Source organism: Corylus avellana, chromosome 7 (genome assembly GCF_965113065.1).
Source record: "Corylus avellana chromosome 7, dhCorAvel1.hap1.2, whole genome shotgun sequence".
Lineage (NCBI taxonomy): Eukaryota > Viridiplantae > Streptophyta > Magnoliopsida > Fagales > Betulaceae > Corylus > Corylus avellana.
The window spans coordinates 28,131,032-28,154,482 of record NC_142496.1 but is presented as its reverse complement, the minus strand read 5'-3'; the positions used below and the strand labels follow the sequence as shown (position 1 = coordinate 28,154,482).

Sequence of the window (23,451 nt, the reverse complement as noted above, 5' to 3'; positions counted from 1 at the left end):
AACAAAATCTTTATCATGAAAAATAGATCCTCTTTCATTTAACATTTTTTTTTTTTTTTTTTTTTGGCAACATAACCAGTACATTAAAACAAAATAAAACTACAAAAAGGAGGGAGAAGGGACCCCAACAAACACCCCAAAAACAGCTATCATTTTGACATGGTATAAGATCAGGAAATACTTGTACAAGATTTAACATTTATTCAAGATGAACTTACAGGAAATACTTGTCATTTAATACACGCGCAGGATATTCACGTGGGCAAACAAGAAATATAAAAATAGAAGATGAAGAGAAGGATATTGGCATAGAACGAAAAGGGTTGTCGAATATAATTCTCTGTGGCTCAAAACGACATGCAAACAAAACATGTTTGTTGTATCAACATTCATTACTTGCATAGATGCAGCAACGTAAGATATTTTTACAATTTCACAAACAAAAACGAAACAATAATGATTTAAGGACGAAATTATAATCCGACTGCATTTTCAATGAACAAAGCCGTACTTTTACCTGAATTTTATTTTATTTTTTGTTTCAAGCAAATCTCAAAATTGTATGCATAGTTGAAAACTCATATGACAACTTAGGAAGTGTAAACATAAAATTAAACGAGAGAATTCATATTTAATCTACTCATACCAGGTATCCAAATATGAAAGATTTATTATCATACATAAAGATCCCAGTGATATGTCATTGTCAAGGGCTAGAGTATAACAAATGTTGCTGCCCGTAGCTTCATAAAAAAATCACAACCGTCAAAGGATAAATCTGAGACATTTAGCAGCTGCCCTAACCACTGGCAGAAAATCTTTGAATGTTACCTGCAACACAAATAACAATAAATAGAAATTTTCATAGCAGAGTACAGGGCATATAACTCCCTATGATCATCTACTTAAGAAGTACGACAATTTCTACAATTTACCATTCATCTTAAGAAAAAGATCATTGTATAAGACCTCAAACAAAAGTATCCCTCTGTAAGCACATTGCGTCACAGAAATCCCATAAGGATTCAAACTGAACTTCAATTCCCAAGACTCAAAACAGCAACGACTACAATTTGGTCAATGAAACCAAATTTTCAATCCCCTTCACGAAGTTGAAAGAAGAATAGAATGCTTCAAAAGCCTAAACTGTTTTGGGGTATAAAATGGTTAAGATCTTGTCATCCCCATGCTATTAGGTCTCTCTCTCTCTCTCTTTCCCATGTGGCCAAGCTAGGAAGGGCAACTTTTCTCCCACCATACCACTCTAGGCATATTTCGCACCTAAATGTGTAAGGTAAATGCATTAAGAATATTACTAACCATTAGCAAGATCGTCAGTGTCATGACTCAATTGTAGAAAGGAAGGATTGAATCCCAAAAACAATGAAAAGAACTCCACCTGAGAGTGCAACCTGCAAAAAATATATATACATATAATTTGGATCTTACAAATTGCTTGCCACAACCATGACTATAGTATGAAAAGAAAAGCAGATTCAAGTTCCAGAATTTACAAATTTCTCAGATATTTGAGATGCCAAGCTCTTTCCACCAATGACGGCCGCGGTAGTACACAATGCTTGTCCTCTGAGAGAAGGAAACACCATCACTTAGATTTACTAAGAATAAATACATAGATTTAAATCACCCCATATCTCGAGACACTAACAAACAGCTCAATTATACAAAAGTTCAATTTTCTTCTTGTATACCCCAGTGCCGAAAAGGATGTATGAGTAACATAAGATGCTTGACAATCCTCCCCTTAGTGAAATGTCCAAACAAATAAACAAGGCTTATTGTTAACACAAAAAAATTAGGAATACGATCCTCACCTTGCTGGAGCAACTTGTTAAGCAAATACCAGAGAAAGAGGCATGTAAAATATATCCCACACCCATCCATCATGTTGTGTTGGACATATATCCCATACCCCTGATCATGTTATATTATGTCAAACACAGACACTCCGCATTTAGAATGTCTTTGAGATATCATACCAGAATAAAGAACATATATCTTTGAATAAAATATGGCCAATCCAGGAATGATTTTGGAAAGTTTACATCGCATACTATTATTCAGACCCTCTGTGTGCCTGATAGGATTAAACATCTGAATTTTTTATTTTTTTTCCTCTCTAAAACATTGTTTGAAAATATTCCAGTTTCTAAGAAATTCAATCATTTGACACTAGAACATAAACAACAGATGGGGCACTGCACGATGTAGATATTGCAAATCACATGTGCACATCTTCTATATGCGCACGCGCACACACACACAGAGCTAATTACATGGATAGATATAATAGAAGAAAAATGATACAACTGGAAAGAGTTTAAAACAACAAAGTATCAGCAAAGCTCCAATAGATACATGGACAGATAGATAGGCATAACTTACATAATTCCACCAAGAACAACACCAAATGGGTTCTCATCTGCAGCCAAACCAATGGTAGCTAGCTGAAAAGACAGTTAAACTCAGTACTATATTGTTGATGAAGTAATGATGATTCACAAACACACCCAACATGCTTTCGTGGGCAATGCTTACCTGGCTCTTGTCACCCCATTCACCAAAAAAAGTAATAGAAAATGCCTGCAGTATGATCATGATGAAACTGGTAAGGTGTTAGTTAGCCATGCTAGTTTTGCATTTAATAATCCATAGAAAAAATATAACCTTTAAAAAGATTGGCGAAAAGAATTGTGAAAGAAATGGCCGTTTCTGCTTTTTCAAATCATCACCATCCTGTGAGGAAAGACAAAAATGTTACAAATTATTCAAACATGAGGCATGATGCATCTTACAGATTATAAGTCAAAAAGGCACCAGTTAGTCACCACAATGACCAAATTAAAATGTCCCAAGCCAAATCAAACATGTTAAGAGTACAGAATCTTCTGAACATTTCATCACATTGTCACCATTTTTTACCAAATGAAACACATAGCAGCAGTCACTAAAAAGAAAACACGGAGGAGGCGAGAAAGGGGAGATCATTTTAGGCCAAATGCAAAAGATTGAAATATGCCATACCTTACTACTCTTTTTAGCGGTTGCTGTGTCGGCCTTCCAATCAGCATCCTAATCAAACCATAAAGGTAAAGTCAATAAAGGCCTCAATTTAAATATTAGGCGTGAATTAACAGAAGAAAACCCACCAATTTTGCTTCGACTTCAGCCAACTCCTCAGCCTCCCTGTGGTGAACAAGGATTAGACTCCAGTATAAATATTTTAAATGAGATCTCTTATTCATGCAAAGGCAGCAAAAAAGTGAATGAATGAAAGAAACAAACCATTACCCTTCCTCTGTAAATCCATCCCATAAAGACCATAGGCCAAACCCAAAGAACAACAATGTTGTTATGTGATGAGTCCATTTACGAGATATCTGCATGATTTAAGATTTTTCATGTACATATTAAAACAAAACAAAAAAAGTAACACAAGGATAGAATGAAGACCAGTTTCACGTTACTTTAAAAGATACATGCATTTGACCACATGCTACCAATCAATCATAACGACTGAACTTAAATCAACGTTCTACATCAAAATGTTCAACCAACATGAATGAAGACTCAAAAGTTCACCAATATCAATTATAGCATATAACAACACTAATTTTGTACTAAAGATCTTGCAGGCTACACTATATACCCTCAACTGTTGTGGTTTATGTACATCACAACTTTATTAGCCTAAAGGAGTCACAAAGAAACAGAAGTTAATGCCACCTCATGTTTCAGCAACAACTGTGGAATCGTTGGGCTGTTTTTTGGCAACACCATCTCAGTCAGCTGGTTGATTATGCTAGTATTATGGCATAATCACCAAACTGATGGCATAACTGAATATCACCTCCAGCATGATGAGGTGTTGATGATGGCCACCAAGGGTTAAAATCTGTATGATATATGAGGGAGAACGGTTACATATGACCCTTGTTAATCATGACAAAAGACGAGTCTAATAGCAAGCAGCTTTTCAGAAACTAGCCCAACAGAAGAAAAATCAAGTTTACTTGCAGCTATATGGGTTAAAAATATTAAATTCAAAGCACCCAAAAACTCGGCAAAGAAAAACTTCAGATGTAGACCATTATCTTCTATTCTTGTATTAGTTTTCAAAATATACAATTTTCAATCAAAAATAATGGATGCAAATATCACCAATTATCTAATATTGGTTGACATTCAACATAAGACATGAAACATATCCTTTATACCATCAGGATCAACTTTTCTACAAGCATCAAAAAATTTAATCCACAAGGACAAGCAATTTTTACAAAGACAGGATCCTAACCAAATTTGGAGCAGCCCAGCCAACAAGAACAGAAAGAATAGTCATCACCTAAGAATCAACAAATGTTTCCAACACTGTCAGGCCTTAAAAAGTGTATCAGATATCAGAACTAAAACCAAATAAAAATAAATGTATCAGATGCAAGAAACACACTTACAATCAAAGCTGAAAGGCAACCGAACAAGACAAGTCTCCTAGGATGACGCATAGCCAGGATCTTAAAACAAACATCATAATGTTAGAACAAGTGCAGCTGTGTTTACATCATTTATGTCAAAGGAACATGAAGTCTGGACTTCATTTTTCACTCAACGTACCCTATCAAAGGAAATTCAAGAAAAAATCTACAAACAACATGACACTCGGCCCAGAAGTTAACCAAACAGGAAAGGAATAGGCACTTAACGAGTACAAACTTCAACATCAAAATTGATTGCCACTAAAATGGCAAACATCTACATCAAAAATTTAGACGCTTTAAAATTACATATCCTTGCAAATGAAGCATCTTCTAATTGTTTTGCATTTCTTCATTTGTGAACTCTACCAGCAAAAAGCATCATAATTAGTGCGACCTCGCTGCAAGTAAAGGACAAGCAGAACGGGTTGCAGAATCACAAGACATCACCTCAGAATACAACTTTTCTACAAAACCGCCATGAGAGGTAGTTTCCAGGTGAAGTGTTCACCAATAGAAGAAAAATTGATCATCCAAGAATCAATAGTATGATATTAATCCTCATGCCATCACATGCAGTGGGCTCTATTGAGCCCAGCCAACCAATCAGGGGTACTTAGCTCCATAGAGTACTGCTTCATAATTCTCATTCACAAAACCTCTCTTGCCAGCGACTTTATAAATTAAAATAAACTGACTAGCTTTGTGTTCACGAAACAGTATATTACAGTAATCTCTAAAATCTAATTAGAGTTACTTACAATCTTGTACAATAGACAATTTAATCATATATGTAACTAAATCAAAAAATAAAAATCAGATTCCAAAAGAATAAATAAAAGTGACTACGAAATCAACAAAAACAAAAAAGAAGACAAAGATCAATGAATTTGGAATAGATGCTAACCGCGGCGGCGAAAAACGTCTTGTCGCCGATCTCGGAGAGCACAGTCATGGCAAGCGACTTGGTAAAACCCTAATTAACCGGAAAAAAAGCAGAAAAAAAAAATCTCATTACCGAATACTCATTACAAATCCAAACAAAATTGGGACAAACAATACAGCTTGATTAAAATCAGTTAGAAGCCAATGAACCTGCACGACTGTGCTCATTTTTGCTGAATTGCAGTGAAGGAGCTGAAGACGAAATCAGAGAACAGAGAAATCCAAGCAGGAGTGTCAGAGGGATCAGATTCTCCCCGACTCCTACTCTCCGATCTCTCTCTCTCTCTCTCTCTCTCTCTCTCTGTGACTCTGAGTTTGGCCGAGTCGTTGACGTTGTGAAATCTGCTTTAAAGGAGAAAAATAAAAAACGAGAGACCGTGTCCATCCGTATCTGTGCGAGTGTGCGCGTGTGAGAGTTTTTTTGGCGCGTAGGATTCGATTCGTAGAGTACACAATTAGCCTTTAGGAAAGAAAAGATGCTTTTGAGACCTCGCACTCGCAAGAGATCCAGATCCCTGGGATCGGGGGCATTTTCGATAATGCATTTACTTACGCGACACCGGGTGCGTGGAAGACGGATTTTAATACGGTGCGCCTCTGGCGCAGCGCCGGGGGTTTACCGCTTACCTGAGGCTGATGTGGTTCGGTGACGCTTTGCTCGTCTGTTTGGGGGTGGAATCAAATGATAGTGCACGTGTTATGGCGCTCAATTTCAGCAGGTTGGGTGTCACTCGAAGAGTGACGAGTACGACGAATCTCAATTCTCATAGTATAGGAGATATGCCACCTAATTTTTAATTAATTGAAGAATCATCCCACACAATGACCTAATTAAAAACTATATAAAACTTCACTTATTTCCTCTAATTGTAATGGATTCTGCAATATCATCACTAAATTATTAAAATTTGTAATATGCTTGTTCAATGTTTTAGTATAGTTTTTTTTTCTACTTAGAATGGTAGATCGGAGAGACTAATTTTAGTTGTTCTATTTAGGTATGACTATAGTAATACCTACTCGTTAGAACCCGCACAAAAATAACATAGACAGTAAGAACCGCATGCGCTTCCTCAATATTTTAGTATAGTTAATTATAGACATTTACTTTTCTTTTTTTTTTCTTTTTTTCTTTTCTATTCCTTATAAACATTTACTTTGATGAGTACTAGGTACTTTAGATTAGATAGTGTAAAAAAAAATATATATATATATATATATATATATATATATATATATATATAGATAACCATGTGACGTCAAAATGAAAAAAAGATAGCTAGTGAGTTAGAATATATGATAAGGATTGAAATTATTTATTATAAATGAAGATTTATTTATCTTAGGGTTTAGTTTCTTAAGCTTTTATTTATAGTATTAAGTTAATAGACTGAACCATATAATTTTTTATCTCTTTCTCTTCTTCCATATCTTTAGTTAATTATAAGTTTTTTCATTGCATGCAATTATGTTATGTATCCATTCCGTCCTCTTTCTTATGTAATTTTCACTCCTTTTTCAAGAAACTTGGTAGGTCTCTATCCATCCATTTCATTGTCCATAATGAATCATATTTATACTGAGATCTGAAGGTGGATTTAACAGACAAGGTTTTTTTTATTTTTTATTTTTTATTTTTTGTCTTTATAATGTTCTCTTCGCAATAACCCAGGGAGGGATGTTTTAATATCTTTCATCAAAGCAGAGTGGCCACAATCATTCCACTAAACATATATAATTATTGCTATTTTATTCGAGTATAAAAAACTTTTGTACCGAATAAAAAGAAATTAAGAAAACAAACCTTAGATGGGGTTAGTATTGTATCACGTTTAATTTGATGCTAAATTCTTTGTCCCTTTCAGCTCAATCATCATGACCTAAAGACATAATAAAATAAAATAAAAAAATAACCAAACGGAGCCTTTTGTTATCCGGCTAAAGTTTCCAATTATTTAATGTATAGCCTACCCGAATAAATATCTGTCATGTAACCGGTGGTTCTAATTGCACTTAGATCGGGTAGCTTTTACAAAATGGGAGTTTGCACATATGCACCGAGCTAGTGAGCTACAAGCCTCCTTTATAAATACCCGAATAAATATCTGTCATGTAACCGGTGGTTCTAATTGCACTTAGATTGGGTAGCTTTTACAAAAGGGGAGTTTGCATATATGCACCGAGCTAGTGAGCTACAAGCCTCCTTTATAAATACCCGAATAAATATCTGTCATGTAACCGGTGGTTCTAATTGCACTTAGATTGGGTAGCTTTTACAAAAGGGGAGTTTGCATATATGCACCGAACTAGTGAGCTACAAGCCTCCTTTATAAAGGGCTGCACACACAATTCAGACAATCAATTATAAAGAAATCTAATTTATCTTAGTGTTGCTCTCTTTAATGAAAATTCCCTTGTAGCTATCCCATATCATGCTCACTCACTAGGGATGCTAGATTTCTTAAAAAATAAAAATAAAAAATTCAAAAAATTTGGTTCTGCGTTACCGTCTCATTATTTTATAATATTAGTCATTAGATGGTTGATAATCAATTTTATTTTTTTTTATAAACTTTGCACTTCTTCTCATATCATTGAGCGAATAAATCATAGATGCCAGCTCATAACAAAACAAAACCCAAAAGTCATAAATGGTAAAGATTTTTGTGTTGATGACTTAGGATTGACAAAATAGATATCTGACAAATAAATAGGTATTCATTTATCCTATACATGTTACTATTTTTTCTGACGCTTATATGAACCTTATTATAAAAGAACATGCATAGGATAAACGGGTCGTAAATAAGTCATATCATGTACCTGTTTTGCCAGCCCTAGTTGATGTATTTGTAATTTATTAATCCCTAAAGTAAAAAAGGCTTGAGTCTTTCGCAAGTAATTGAAATTAAACTTAACTATATAGTATTTAATCAAAAACATATGAGTAATTATATAAAAATGACTAGAGTTTTCATTGTGTTATCCCAACTTTTAAAATTACTATTAAATTTGAGTTGATTATTATTGAAGTTTGATTTACTAATAATTTTAAGTCACGTCATATTTAAGATAAAGTCACATATATATATATAGAGTAATGATTTTTGGCACATCAGCGTACTTGAACAATAAGCACGCCGGTATTAAAATATTATTTTACTAATATTTTATAATATTTTAACACCGGCGTACTTACTGTTCAAGTATGCCGGTATGCCAAAAATTACTATATATATATATATATATATATATATATGCCTTCTTCCGATCTGTCATCAACTATGCTTCATCTTCCAAGTAAATATTTATAATTAGTAGAATAATTTAAACTGTATAAATAATATTTATAATTAATTAAATTGACAAGCTCATTTTATCATTCATAAACGGCCAAAACCTATTACCATCCGAATCAGACAAGAACAATTATTTTATAGAATAAATACGACAGTCTTCCCCACGTTCTGCGCCGGGATATTTCCAACAAGTGCACCAACCCAATGACTTTCCACCCATTTGACCAGTTCTACGTTTCGTACATGCAACGAAGTCTCCGAAGAGATGAGGACAACAAACAAGAGCCGTATGATAATGTTAAATTATTACCCTCTCAAAAATTAATTATTTAATTAATATTTTAATATTTTTTTTTACATCTAAAATTAAACAATACTTGAATTATTTTAATTAAAATTGAATACATTATAATACTTTCATATAATACTATTTAAATTATTACTAATTCCATAAGTTAAGTGAACAATAATATTTTTCAATTGATTTGTCCCTATTACACGATATTGAAAGTGGATGCTCAATCATGTGATGAAATTAGGATACGCGGGGCGTAGCTATTGGGGAGGAGGGATTAAATTTTATAAAGATGCATAAGATATGATGAGAGAAGGGTGTAAAACAGGGGACAAATAAGGAGTTGTCAAAGGGGTTGGAGGGCGTTTTAGTGGGTTGTCTTTATTAACTGCCATGGGTTGTTTTCTAGTGGGTTGTCTTAAACAAGCCAATGGTTTTGTAATATTTGGCTGTTTGTAGGGCCTAAAATCTCCCTTTCCCTCTCACGTCTTATGTCTAATTTGTAAAGTAGATCTTCTGTTTATGACAATCTCTTTTTCTCTTCATGAAATGACAAATGGCTTTAGGAAAAGATTCAAGAGTAATGCCATACAACTCCTCAAATCAATATCAAGCTCTTATGTTATTCTCTCAAATAGAAAAATAATAAACACTACACCCTTATTTTCACTCGAATTTGGATCATCTTCGGTTTAAATGAATTGGAGTGAATCCAATTAATTTTATTTAAAGGGTAAAATTGTCCACAAAAAAATATCATCACGAACAGGATCCCCTCCAATAGAGGATCCCTGTTCATTTCACTTTTATTCAATTGAGTTGATATAACAGTAGTTATATGTTGGTTTTTTTTCTTAACAAGAGTTAATCAAAGGATTGATGAGCACAATTACATCAACATAATGAAATGAGGGTACGATATGAGTAGTGCTAGAAATCTCTCTTGTGTCTCTCTTGTGTCATTCTAAGAATTATATAGTTTATAAAATTATCTTTGAGTTTGTGATTGATCATTATTGAATTTTGATCAACTGGTGATTTTATAAACCATCTTATTTTTTGAGTGACATAAGAGGGATACAAGAGTGACTGATAGAATTACTCGTAGGATATAGATATAGTATGTAACATTACTCTTTCATGGGTTTTAATATCTAATATGTCATTAAGTACATCTCTCAATTATATTAAGCATTACGCAATATGCAAATGAAGCATATGTAGCATAAAATGGTCAAGATTTATTCATCAAAATTGGAATTTTCCATCTTGAATTAGATAGTATTTGTCTTGAGTCTAAATACGAAGATGGTAATTCCATTCATTTTTGTCCATATATATATATTTTTTGACATGTCCGCATAAGAGGGGGAGAGAGAATTCGAACTAGTAACCCTCGCTTCATGAAGCATGATCTCCAACCGATTGAGCTACTCCTTGGGAACATTTTTGTCCATAATTTTAACAAAGAGACAAGTCAAATTAATTAGCAATTGCCATATGTTTTATATGTTCCATTAATATTATTTAAAAATTAAAAAAAACAAAAACGACAAACCAAAAAATTGGGCTGGCTTATTTAGACCCAGGAGTGAAAAAGACCGGTGTATATTTACTAAATATTTTGAGCTGCAATTTGGGCCGACGATGACTAAGTGTTAGAGGGCTTGAAAATGTTCTGGCCCACTCAAAATAGTGAGTATTCTTTTTAGTTGGGCAATGTTGTGCTCGGCCCTAACCAGACTCCGGACTAGACGGACTACAACCCGTACCAAATGAGGGACAAAAGGCTAGTTTTGACCTAATGATTACATCCACCCCACTTTGCAAGCATAATTATGAAAACAGAATGTAGGAGCGCACGATTACAATCTTATACATAAACCAAAATCATGGATTAATTTGCTTCAGTGGGCGGCCTCCTTGAGAGTACTTTTTTGAGTCCAAGCTTACCTTTTGACCTGGAATGTTCCCAAGATGGTCACAATCAAGTTGCTTTTGGGCAACCTCAACTTAAAGGGACGACAACAATAGGTCCATGAATTATCAAAAAGAGCACAAGTAGCGTTTACAGCACTATACCCATTAGAATAGGGATAAGGCTCTGACAGGGCCCCTCTCTCTCTCTCTCTTAACCCCTTATAATTTTATCCGCCTATCTTATAAGAGATCAAAGTGTAATAAGAGTAGATTCTTACCGTACTAATACATAGAAAAGATTACTAAGTAGAGGAAGAAGCAAACATTAGCTAACATGCAAAGGCAATGACACCCAAAAACACATTGTGAAAAGCATGTGATTATGCCTCAAGCATATTTTACCCAAGATGTAACGTACATCAAATCTAAATCCCCCAAAACGTCCTTTACGCCCTAAGATTTGGTGAGGTAAAAGAGCATTCAAAGCTCCTCTCCCACCCTATACCCTTTTGTTTTGCTCAATGTGCTTGACGTGAGTCACTGTAAATAAAAAGCCCACAGCTCCCAAAGCTTTTCTCATACTCTCCGATTTCAGTGGCCAAAATGAGGTTCCTACTGCACATTATCTTCTTCGCCTTGTTTTACACTTCGGCGACGGTGGGTTTTGTTCGCTCCCGGAGCTCACCTCAGAGCCCCAAAACGACCATCCTCGACGTCGCGGCTTCGATTCAAAAAACCCAAACCGTTTTTGCAACGCAAGCACTCTTCAACCAGCAGAAACCGAGCTTCTCAGCCAAGTCTTCGCTCACTCTTCAACTTCATTCGAGAATGTCAGTCCAGAAACATTCTCACAGTGACTACAGGTCACTGACTTTGGCGCGGCTCGAGCGCGACTCGGCCCGAGTCAGATCTTTGACGGCGCGGTTAGATCTAGCGCTTAGAGGCATTGGCCAATCAGATCTCGAACCGGTGGATACGAGGGATGGTCAGGGGTTTGCAGCTGAGGATATACAAGGTCCGGTTGTTTCAGGGACGAGTGAGGGAAGCGGCGAGTACTTCTCACGCGTTGGGATCGGCAAACCGCCGAGTTCCGTGTACATGGTGCTCGACACAGGCAGTGACGTCAACTGGCTACAGTGCGCTCCCTGCGCCGACTGCTACCAGCAAGCCGACCCGATCTTCGACCCGGCTTCATCCGCTTCGTACGCGCCGCTCTCGTGCGAGGCCCGGCAATGCAGGTCCCTCGACGTGTCCGAGTGCCGCAACGACACGTGTCTCTACGAGGTGTCCTACGGCGACGGCTCGTACACAGTCGGCGACTTTGTGACCGAGACCATCACTCTCGGCACGGCTTCGGTCACCAACGTAGCGATCGGCTGCGGCCACAACAACGAAGGTTTGTTCGTTGGCGCCGCCGGCTTGCTTGGCCTCGGCGGTGGCTCTCTCTCGTTCCCGTCTCAGCTCAACGCCTCGTCCTTCTCATACTGTCTCGTGGACCGTGACTCGGACTCAGCCTCTACTCTCGAGTTCAACTCACCTCTCCCTCCTAACGCCGTTACCGCTCCGTTACACCGTAACCCCCAACTCGACACGTTCTACTACCTCGGCCTAACCGCACTCAGCGTCGGCGGTGAATTGCTGCCGGTTCCGGAATCATCCTTCCAACTCGACAGTACTGGAAACGGCGGAATTATCGTCGACTCGGGCACGGCCGTGACTCGGTTTCAAACGGACACCTACAACTCGCTCCGTGACGCCTTCGTGAATGGCACACGAGACTTGCCGTCTACTAACGGCGTGGCGCTGTTCGACACGTGCTACGACCTGTCATCGAGGTCCAGCGTCGAGGTCCCAACGGTGGCGTTTCATTTTCCAGACGGGAAGGTGTTGCCGTTACCGGCTAAGAATTACCTGATACCGATTGATTCGGTCGGAACGTTCTGTTTCGCGTTCGCTCCCACTTCCTCGGCGTTGTCAATCATCGGTAATGTCCAACAGCAAGGGACACGTGTTGGGTTCGATATCGCTAAATCTGTTGTTGGGTTCTCACCCAATAAATGCTAGTACGAATTAATTCATTTTCGTATATGTTTGAGCATGTTTTAGGTCTTGTTTTACGATTTAACCCCAAGGATTTTCCTTTTTTTTTTTTTTTTTTGAGTGGATAGAACATCATCTAGTTGGGACCGTTGCAATGGTGTCGTTACTGTTGTCGGAAGTTTTGAGAGATTCGTAGCGATATGGTATATACGATAACATAACCGTTTCTCGTACGTTCGACGATGAATAAAACAGTGAACAATGATGGATTCAAGAGCTAAAATTAAAAATCCCTCTATACCAGTAGCAGTATCTAAATCTGATGGGTAGTTGCAGACCATGTTAATACGGCTACAAGAACTCCATTTCTTTTTCTTTTAATCATAGTGTTAGGTGGAGACATCTTTGACTTTCCATTACCCTCTTTCAATTATTAATGGTTAAATCGTGGGTTTTGTTGGGCACTTTTGATGCGGTCCAGGGCAAGTAATTAACTGGATTGAAATTTGAGAAATGCTGCACCCAGAATTGTGGCCAAGCCTGCCTCTCTCTCACTCTCAGAGATAATAGCATTAATTCCCCCACATCGTTGGCGTGGAATCATAGCTTCCTTCAGACAGTCCCTTTCACTGAAACTACGAAGAAATGGACAAGAAATAAGATATTAATATATATAAACATCACAACCTAGACACGGTGCGTGTCTGTCTGAAAATTCAAAGAAGCGGGCCAAAGAATAGGAGGCATGGAATAATATTAGATTATCCAACGGGGTCCAGCTGCCTCTAATTAATTTCATTTTATCTCTCCAAAGATGTGATATTATTATCATTGAATAATATTGAATATATTTTTAAAAAACTACTATTAAATTTTGAATTCAATGATAAATTTTACTTAACACATTAGTATTTCTCTATGGGTAAAGATAAAGTGCACGCCGCGTGCAAAAATTTTTTTTTTTTTTTTTTTTTTTTTTTTTAAAAAGTGATTCCTGCACGGGCGTGCTACGCACGCCACGTGCAGTGAATCACGACTCTTTCTCTATATATTTTCATGCCTTTCCCACAGCGAGCATTTAGCGCGTTCCATGCATGCCCATTGGAATGGTAGCCGGTAGGTGCCTAGGTGGCGTGCTGACCCAGTTGAGAATCAGCTCATGCATGGCCCTCACCAAGTAATCTAGAAGGCCACCAAGAACGACCAAAAGGGGAGACAATGACCTAAAACGTATGGAATTCTTCTTCCAAATTTTCTAAAATTTGTGTAAAAAATAAAAGAGATGATTTCGGTCCGTGGTGTTTGGGTGGTATAAGGTGTAGAGCTTATATACCTGCTCAAATGTTTTAAGATATGAGGTTTTTTCTGTCATCCCATTTTTTTAAGCATAGACTCCTTGAAATTTGGGAATGAAATTTTGAAAGATGTCAATTTCTTTAGAAAAATACCTCTATCTAGACTATGACATAAAAAGCTGGTCGATGAAAAGGAAAGTTTACACCAGTCTTTTTATTTATTTTTTTGTTATAAAATGAGAGTAATCTATTATCTATGATAATTTGACATGTATACACATTCACACATACATGTGCTTTAATTGTGAATAATAATGAGAAGGTTTAATTTATGACAATGGGATTAAATAATCTAGTTTTAGTCCATCAAGCAGTCCATTATTCTTCTCATTCTTTCTCTTCATGAATATATATATATATATTTTTTTTCCACCCTAAGAAAAAAGTTTATTTATACGTTGTTCATTTCAATTTTTGTTTCTTAATTTTATTGGATTAAGACATATGTTTAGCAATTCCAACTCATGATTGGTTTTTTTATTTTTAAACGAAAATCTGAGGATTTCATTGATTAAAGATCATGAGCATAAAGTTCTTATAGAGCAAAGCAGAAAGCTCTTACAGCACAAAGCATAAAGTTTTGCAAAAATTATAGCCACAAGCTATGATGTTACAAAATTATAGATACAAACAAAAATTCTTATAATTAGGTGTTATCTATAACTTCAATATTTCGCTAACCCATATGTACAAATACAGTTAAAAGAGTAGATATGCTCCGAGCATACTAGATTTAAGACATAAGTAGTCAAATTTTTCAACAAAATTTATTTAAACCGGCCGTGAGAGATAACTCATCACACCTACTTATCTAAGCCGTGAGAAATAACCCATTACACTTAATTATTCATCTTCATTCATGAGAACAGATTTAGAGAGAATAAATCTCTTATTCAAAACAAAAAACACAAACAAACAACCAACAAGCAACAGCAGCAGCCGGGAAGAAAATGGACGGCACAATACAGTGAAAGGTGAACTGACGCATAACGAAGAGGCCAAAGTTATTAATCTGATAGGAGAACACCTACAAACATAAAGAAAAAAAGAAAAAAAAAAACCAGAAGAGGAAGGGGAGAGTAGGAGCGGGGAGTAGAAGGGGAAGGGTACGGCCACATCAGTCCAATTAGATGCAATGTTATATGTATCATTACTCTATAAATATATGGACTCTTAATTTTTGCCTAAATTCCCTCTAATTATACAAAGAACATCTTAAGATGGCAACTCAATCCAACCTCAACCAAAAAAACAAGAAAGTGTTATTAATGGACTCTTACAAAGTAACCTGACAATTCAGGCAGTACTTAACAAATTAGTTATTAAATAATTAAATTTATCTAATAATGTTTAAATTTTAATTTTTCCACCTATATAACACCGCGTGGCACGGGAAAGGGGTCGTAGTTACAAAAAAGAAGAGAAAACTCGTGGCACCGTATCTTCACCTCCAGTAAGACCGCACAGAAAAACAACTGAATCATGACATTAACATCTCTCCCTCTCTCTCTCTCTCTTAACCGTTGAGTTTCAGTTCCCACTCCATTTCGTGTTATTTTAATCCAAAACCCTAGAATTCTCCTACATTGACCGCTGCTCTTAACGTTTTCGCTCTCTCTCTTGACCATTCGAACCAAAAGCAAATCCCCAATTCCCCAACTGCTCCGTACTATGTTTCTCAATCGGTCCCTCACACCATGAGCGACTCTCAGAGCCCCACCTCATCCTCCTTTGACTCCGCTTCCGGCTCCGCCGCCGATCAGGTTCTCCAATCACTCCCCCTTATGCACAACGCTTTCAGTTTAATTTTTATCTGGGTCAAACTCTATTCCATTTACTGTGCAATGACTGAATGCTTTGATTATTTTTTTTGCAGTTCTTGCTTGCTTCGTATCAATTGATTGTCCAAAGACTCAAAATTTTCGTTGACTTTTGCACTATGTTTTCGCAATCTATAATATGTTCCCAACCTGATTGCAACTTTTGTACATTTGATTTTGGTGTTCAAATTACAAACAATTTTTTTTTTTTTTTTTTTGAAGTTTATTGTTGTACAATCTTTTTAATTCTTGTGTTTGAAAAGTTGAAACTCTTTTGGCCAATTTTATTAGATTTTTTTTTTTAATATCAATTTTAATCCAATTCAGTAGGTAGTGACCAAATCTCTCTTTCTCTTTTTTGTTTTTGTTTTTGTTTTTTTAGTTTAGTTTAGTTTTTGTTTTTGCTTTTGTTTTTGTTTTTTATTTTTATTTTTATTTTTTATGATATCTATGTGTATTCTCTCGTTAATTTTCTTTAATTTGTGTTTAAATAGATATGATCAACTTCAAATCCAATAGAGCAGCCACCGGAAAATCTGTGTTTATATATATATATATATATATATATATATATATATATATATATATATATATATATATATAATGTATTTATGCTTCTTTTTTTTTTTTTTTTTTTTTTTTTTGCGTAATTTACAAGATATTGACAGTTTGATTGCATTTTTTTTTCTTCTTATGTTTAAATAAGTATAGAATGTAGTCCGGAGTCGGAGAAGTGGTGATGGTGCTCAAACGCTGGCTTCTGAGCCATCACGCCGCTGGCGGGATATATTTTGGTTGGCAATATTTATGCTTCATTTGGTGGTTTTGGGACTCAGCCTTGTGGTTCTCGGGCTCAATAGGTATGGGAAAAAAGATAGGCTAAACATTGATAGGTACACCCCTGGATATACAGAACACCACGGTGGCTTGACGGAGGATTATTGGCCAATGTATGCTGTTGCCGGTGGTGTTGGGACTGTTCTGGGATGTACTTGGTTGTTGTTCCTGGGTTCACAGGCCAACCAAATGATGAAGGTTTCAGTGCACATTTTGACTACCTATCTTGCTGTGATTAGTGTTTTGTGTTTCTGGGGGAAGCTGTTCTTTTGGGGCGTTATGTCTGGGATTGGTGCTGCTTTGCAGTTCTTGTATGTCATATCAGTAATAGACAGGTATGAGCTTGAAGTTTGTTGTTTATGTGCTTGAAATATCAAATTAGGTTAGTCAGCTTTATTGCTTATTTTGTAGCAAAAACGTTTGCAAATGTGTTTACTTAGAATATGTTCATCGGTGCATTATTGTAGAATACCCTTCTCGTTGAAATCCTGATTTCTGAATAATCTTTCAGTAAATTGAGATGTTGGTTAGAAAGCCTGTTCATAGACCACTAGCAAGTTGAAGAGATGATTTTATTGGGACTAGGATGTTATAATTCTCTGTTACATTGCTCCCCTTTGATGACTAGTCATAGTGATAGACAATCAGTGTGATTTTGGTAATCTTAATATCTTATCACCCTAATTCTAAATGTGTTGGGGGTTGTGTGGCCTTAAAATTCATGGTGGTTTTGTTTGAAGTCCTAGTCTCATAGCTTAAGCATTATATATATCTTCTCTTCAAGCTTTTATGTATTTGGTTCAACTGTTTGAATGTCGTTGTATGCCTAGAAATCATAGCTTGTATTTAACGATTAAGGAATTATAAGTAAACAGCACAACAGAAGGATTGGAGGGCTAACTTTGTGCAAAAAAATGTGCATAACTTCTTGTATCCTTTCTTGATTTTGAAAATCAAATTTGAACTTGTGGGTTTACAGGAAAAGTGGAGATGGGATTTGTCCAAAAGTAGCATCATTCGTCTTAATGAGGTTTTATGCTTTAGGTTTTCTTTTGAAGAATTGGGACCCTAAAGTTTGGAACTTGCTATAATTGATATGACAGGGAGCCTTTTTAGAACCTGAAGGCTGCCTTATATGAGGCTCCGATTGTGTGAACAATGCATGTATATTTAGGAATGAAGGTGAGGGCCTTTTTTTTTTTTTTTTTTTTTGGGGGGGGGGGGGGGGATGGGAGGGGGTGGGGGTGTTCAGTGCCCCTTACTTTATTTTGGTCCGATTTCAAAAAAGGGGTCATGCGTTGGAGATTTGCATTGTGTAGCCCCAAGTAGTAGGGAAGCTTTCTTTCAATTGAATCTTTGTCTTATTATTTGTAGAGGTCCTATTTACTTATCTTTTCATATGTTATTTTTTCTGACTTTTTGGGTTTGTCTAACTACATATTGTTCATCTATAGACTTCCATTTACCATGCTGGTATTGCAAAAGGCTGTGAAGATGGTATGGAGTCTTCCAAAAGTTATGAGAATAGCATATGCATTCATGCTTGTCATGCTTCTGTGGATGGGATTATGGTCTTTTGGAGCAGCTGGTGTCGTGGCTTCGAGCATGGGTGATGGTCAACGCTGGTGGCTTCTTGTGGTGAGCTGGCAAGTTTTGCTCTTCATTTCATCCGTTGTTATTGTGACGAGAATTACAAGAAACTACTTTGGAATGAGTGTCACCTAATGACACTAATAAAGTTTTCTTTTGTCTATCCAGGTTTTATCTGTAAGCTTATTCTGGACAGGTGCAGTCCTCTGTAATACTGTACATGTTATAGTATCTGGGATGGTGTTTCTTGTTCTTATCCATGGTGGTCATGAACCATCATCAATACCTTCGAATTCCTTGATGAAGTCTTTACGATATGCTGTGACAACATCTTTTGGAAGCATTTGCTATGGATCACTCTTTACAGCTGCTATTCGGACATTACGGTGGGAGGTACACTTGCCAGCATTTGTTACTAATTCACTATTTGCTTGTAAGTTTGAGAGTGTGTTTATACTTCTCATTAAATGTTTGAAATATACTTCAGATTAGGGGAGTTCGGTCGAAGATTGGCAACAATGAGTGTTTACTTTGCTGTGTCGATTTCCTATTTCATCTTGTGGAGACCCTAGTTCGTTTTTTCAACAAGTATGCCTATGTTCAGGTAGTGTTTCTATCTTAGTTATGTTGTCATGCATGTATGTCTGCATACATAAAATATCTGTATCAGCTTATGTATCTTTATCTGTATGTATATGCATACATAAGGATTTGTGTGGCTAAAATTATTTATGATAGCAGGCTTATACAATCAACTCATACGAGTGAAAATAATTAAAAGAAAAAGATGGTATAAGAAACATTAGGATGAACTTGATGGAGCAGAATATTGGCAACCATAGTACAGAATTTTATTTATTGATTTAGGTAAGGATGTTCAGTTCACTAGGGAAATGGACTCTAGAAATGTGGGTGTAGGCTTAGTAGGTCATAATGAAAGTTGTCCAATTGAGATAGCACATGAAAAAAGATGATTCATATGTACATTGAAGGCTTTACAAATAGGGAGCAAGCCAAAGACCATGGAAAATGTTATTACAAAAGGATTTAAAATCTCATGCAACCAAAGACACTGGGTTCATTTTATTGAACTTGACTAGTGGAGAGGGATTCGTGGAGGGACTTTTGAATTTATTGGGATATTGTATCATAGATAATACACTTATTTAGTTTTTGAAATAGCTATACAATTTATTTGAAATTTGTGCAACGTTAATTAGATCAAATGGAAATTCCTCCCACCACAAACAAAGGGGTGGAAGGTGAGTTCAAGGTTCAATCGTATAAGGGTGCATTAGTTGTATTTCTCGTAAAAGAATTATTTAACTTATCAAAGTGAGATAGATTGGAATGGAGTAAAGTGCAATAGAAGCCTTTTTATTTTTTAGTTAAATTGCTTTTATTTCTTATTATTTTTGAAAGTTTATCTGCAGCCTCTAAGGCTAGTACAAGTACATAGAAACCTCTTAACCTCCAAACATGATGTAAGAGGAAAAACCAATAAAAAGAACGATCTGTACATTTTTCTGAAGCAACACAAGTAATGGTACCCGGTGTAAAAATTGTACCCAACAACAATCTAAACAATTTTTTTTTTTCATATAACTAACAAAAACCTAAACATTTTACTCCTGACTTCTACTGCAAAGCTAATTGCATTTCATGTAACATCTTATATTCTCTTACCTTTTGCTTTCCTCCTTGTTTTTTTTTTTTTTTTTTGTTGCTCTACCTCTCTCGTTAGTAAAATCTGACTGGAGATGTCTGCGAGAGTTAAAGCCAATAAAATAGCACCTCTTTTCTTTTAAATATATCTCCTCATTTCTTTAGTTTCTATATCAATCTCTTTGACTTATCGTGACCTATTTCTTCTACAATTTGAGCAGCCTCAATCTGGGATGGTGGATACTTGATTCACTTTTCTTTTTTTTTTTTTGGATTTTAATTGTTAATTTGATGTTTGTTAAGGTAATTTATTTCTCACCAGCTACTGTGGATATTTTTTTTAGTAAAGCATGGTTTGCAACCCCTGTTGTCTCCAGATTGCTGTTTGTGGCAAAAGCTTTAACCATTCAGCAAGGGATGCCTGGGAGTTATTCCAGTCAACTGGAGTTGAAGCGCTTGTTGCCTATGATTGTTCAGGTGCAGTTCTGCTAATGGGAACTCTTTTGGGTGGGCTTGTGACTGGAACTTGCTCAGGAGTTTGGACCTGGATTAAATGGAGGGACAAAATGAGCATGGTGGGGTCCACTGCAATGTTGATGGGAATGGTTTTGGTAAGTATTTCCCCTTGGACAAAATTGGTTACAATCTGGTTGCAAAAAAGAAAAAAAAGAAAAAAACACATTTTTGTTACTAATTGGTTGCTGAAATTTCTGGTCGATTGGAAAGACCTAGTTTTATAATTTGGTTTAGGATTGATATACAGAAGCCTAGTATTCTCTGGGACTTGATGGGTGTGCTGTTGGTGGATCTTTACAGGGTGCTCTCAGTACCCTATAAAGAATATTCCCTACTGAATTTTGAAGCCTTCAAAACTTTGTTGGGGCCACTAATCTTCAGAAAGGAAAAAAAGATTAAAAGTAGCAACCTATTGACAGTGAAGTAGGACACTAATCTTGACATCACTGATTTACAATAATTACCCTGATAATGGATTAGCTTAGGCGGCTGGGAGTAATGCTAAATGTCAGACTCTTGTCCCACTTTTATCCCTCCCAAATCTGATATGTTTTACATTAAGCTAATGTGTTTTAAACACATCAACTTTGGGGAGATAAAAGTGGGACAAATGTCTTACATTTAGCATTACTCGGCGGTTGGTTATCCATTCTCACATTCCAGGTTCCCCTATTTTTGATCATTGGCGATAGTTCCTTAACATGGTGTGGCAGTGCTGTAGTGTTATTGCAAATATGTTGCTGTGTAATTTTTATATGATAATTACATATAGCATGGATATGTAATATCAGGTGGGACTGGCAATGGTCGTGGTTGAAAGTGCTGTTACATCCATATACATCTGTTATGCAGAAGATCCATTGTTAATTCATAGATGGGATTCCGAGTTTTTTGACCAGATGTCAGAGATGCTACACCAACGTCTTCAGTATAGGAGCGCGCGAGCAAGGGAAGTATTAACTCACAATCGGTTTGATGGCCACACACAAGAAATGCTACCTGCTTGAAATGTTACCTGTGTTTACAAAATGCACAATGTAATTCAACTCTTTAATTTATAAATTTAAATCAACTACATGAAGATTGTTCAAACATTATTTTCCTATAACGTTGGCATAATCTGAATTGGGGGAGGCATGTGCTTATGGGAACAATATGGTTTGTAGTGTGGTGGAATGTTGAGTTCCAGTTGAAACTGGACTCGTTGGGATTGAGACACTTGTCCCAATGCCAACAGGTTTAGTTTCAATTGGAATTGGACCCAAACCAAGTCTGCAGTGAATCGGGTTCTTCAAATTGAAGATACCCAGGTCATGCGGATTGGGTTAATATGGTTTTTTTTGTTCTATTCACCCATAATAATTTATAATTTGTTGTTAAAATGGAAAAATGCATGTGCTCATATCTGGAATGACAAGAAACACCAACAAATAATAATAGAAAGACATTACGAATATGGGGTTGTTTATGAAGATCTTGTGGGACTCTTTTTCAATGGAGTTTTGGCCCAATTTGAATTGGCTTCTTCCATTGAATGGGATCGAGTCTTTTCAATTATTGAAAGAGAATTAAACAAGAAATTAAGCTAGACAATTAAAGGGTGGGGTTTTGTCTAAAGACCAAATTGGAAATCACGTCAACACCCCCTTGTGTCTTTTTTGTGTCATTTTAACTTCAAGGTTATATGTAGTTTTCAATTTGATTGATCCTAAACCTGAGTTTAGCTACAAAATTCAAAACCTTTGTCGGCCTTCGTTAAATGAGCAACAAAAACAGATGTGAAAACAAAATCATGCCACTATAATAATAATAATAATTTTTTTTTTTTTTTTTAACAAAAAATTAATAATAATTTTTAGTGTTACATTAGAGAGCATTTAAAAGGAAGTGTGAGATTTCTCATTTTTTTAAAACCTAGATAAATATTTGATTAAAAAAAAAAGGGGAGTATGGGTAAAATTTGTGAAAATTCAAAGCACCTGACGAAAATACAGCAGTAAAAGTGGAGAACGCAAAAACACCGGAGGGAAAGTGACATGTCACGGATTGTACGATTGCCGTATGGGATGCGTCATATTCTTTGGGCGGGTACATACACAACACAACGACAACGCAGTTATAAATGGTAGTCTGCCATACGCCGGTCTAAAGCCTTCCATTATCAAGAGGTTTCTTTCAAGCAAAGCATTGTTTTTAAACAGTGGCAGGGAGAGCCCAGAGAGGTCATCAGAAACAAAAACATATATATATATATATATATATATATATTTTTGCCATTTTTGCCTTTTTTTATATGGTGGATCACATCTCATCACCATCCCATCATCTTTCGCGCGCAGACACAGCTCCCCGTAAGGACTCAATAACCCTCCTCTACGTAGTTAATACATTAATAGGACACCAGGGAGAGAGCAGCGTCATGCTAGATGCCAAAACTCCTCTCTCTCTGCAGGGATTCTGAAAAATCCAAAAAAAAAAGAGAGAACACAATACAATACAATCTCACTCTCAGTAGGAAGAGAAAAACCATCAAAGAATCAACCAAGGATTCTTTCTATGTCTTGGGGAGTGGGACTCTGTAGTCCTACGCGACTATTGTGAGTGTGGAAACGTCTCTTTCTTTTCCTTCCCTGCATTATCTTTCTCCTTCTAAACCCTCCAAATCATTTTTTT

The 23,451-nt window shown here is 36.3% G+C and overlaps 3 protein-coding genes across 4 annotated transcripts; 2 read left to right on the top strand and 1 right to left on the bottom strand.

Annotated features, from left to right (window-relative positions):
• Positions 1-606: 606 nt before the first annotated feature.
• On the bottom strand, positions 607-6,126 carry LOC132184999 (GDT1-like protein 4). The gene is made up of 13 exons (XM_059598806.2): positions 5,592-6,126; positions 5,404-5,472; positions 4,476-4,535; positions 4,319-4,366; positions 3,313-3,401; positions 3,171-3,207; positions 3,046-3,093; positions 2,689-2,757; positions 2,560-2,604; positions 2,407-2,468; positions 1,515-1,587; positions 1,321-1,412; positions 607-831 (listed from the first exon to the last, which is right to left on the bottom strand). The coding sequence occupies exons 1-12, from the start codon at positions 5,607-5,609 to the stop codon at positions 1,341-1,343; spliced, it is 690 nt and encodes a 229-aa protein (XP_059454789.1). The 5' UTR covers positions 5,610-6,126; the 3' UTR covers positions 607-831; positions 1,321-1,340.
• Positions 6,127-11,193: 5,067 nt separating this feature from the next.
• LOC132184151 (Eukaryotic aspartyl protease family protein) lies at positions 11,194-13,037 on the top strand. Its single transcript, XM_059597664.2, has one exon. It carries the CDS (start codon positions 11,559-11,561, stop codon positions 13,017-13,019), a length of 1,461 nt encoding a protein of 486 aa, XP_059453647.1. The 5' UTR covers positions 11,194-11,558; the 3' UTR covers positions 13,020-13,037.
• Positions 13,038-15,777: 2,740 nt separating this feature from the next.
• LOC132184580 (Plasma-membrane choline transporter family protein) lies at positions 15,778-21,875 on the top strand. 2 transcript variants are annotated; one of them, XM_059598267.2, is made up of 7 exons: positions 15,778-16,113; positions 16,882-17,342; positions 18,462-18,645; positions 18,766-18,990; positions 19,085-19,201; positions 20,640-20,873; positions 21,570-21,875. In XM_059598267.2, the coding sequence occupies exons 1-7, from the start codon at positions 16,048-16,050 to the stop codon at positions 21,783-21,785; spliced, it is 1,503 nt and encodes a 500-aa protein (XP_059454250.2). In that variant the 5' UTR covers positions 15,778-16,047; the 3' UTR covers positions 21,786-21,875. The 2 variants fall into 2 exon arrangements, with proteins under 2 accessions (XP_059454250.2, XP_059454251.2); XM_059598268.2 differs by having other exon boundaries at positions 16,877-17,342.
• The last annotated feature ends 1,576 nt before the right edge of the window (positions 21,876-23,451 follow it).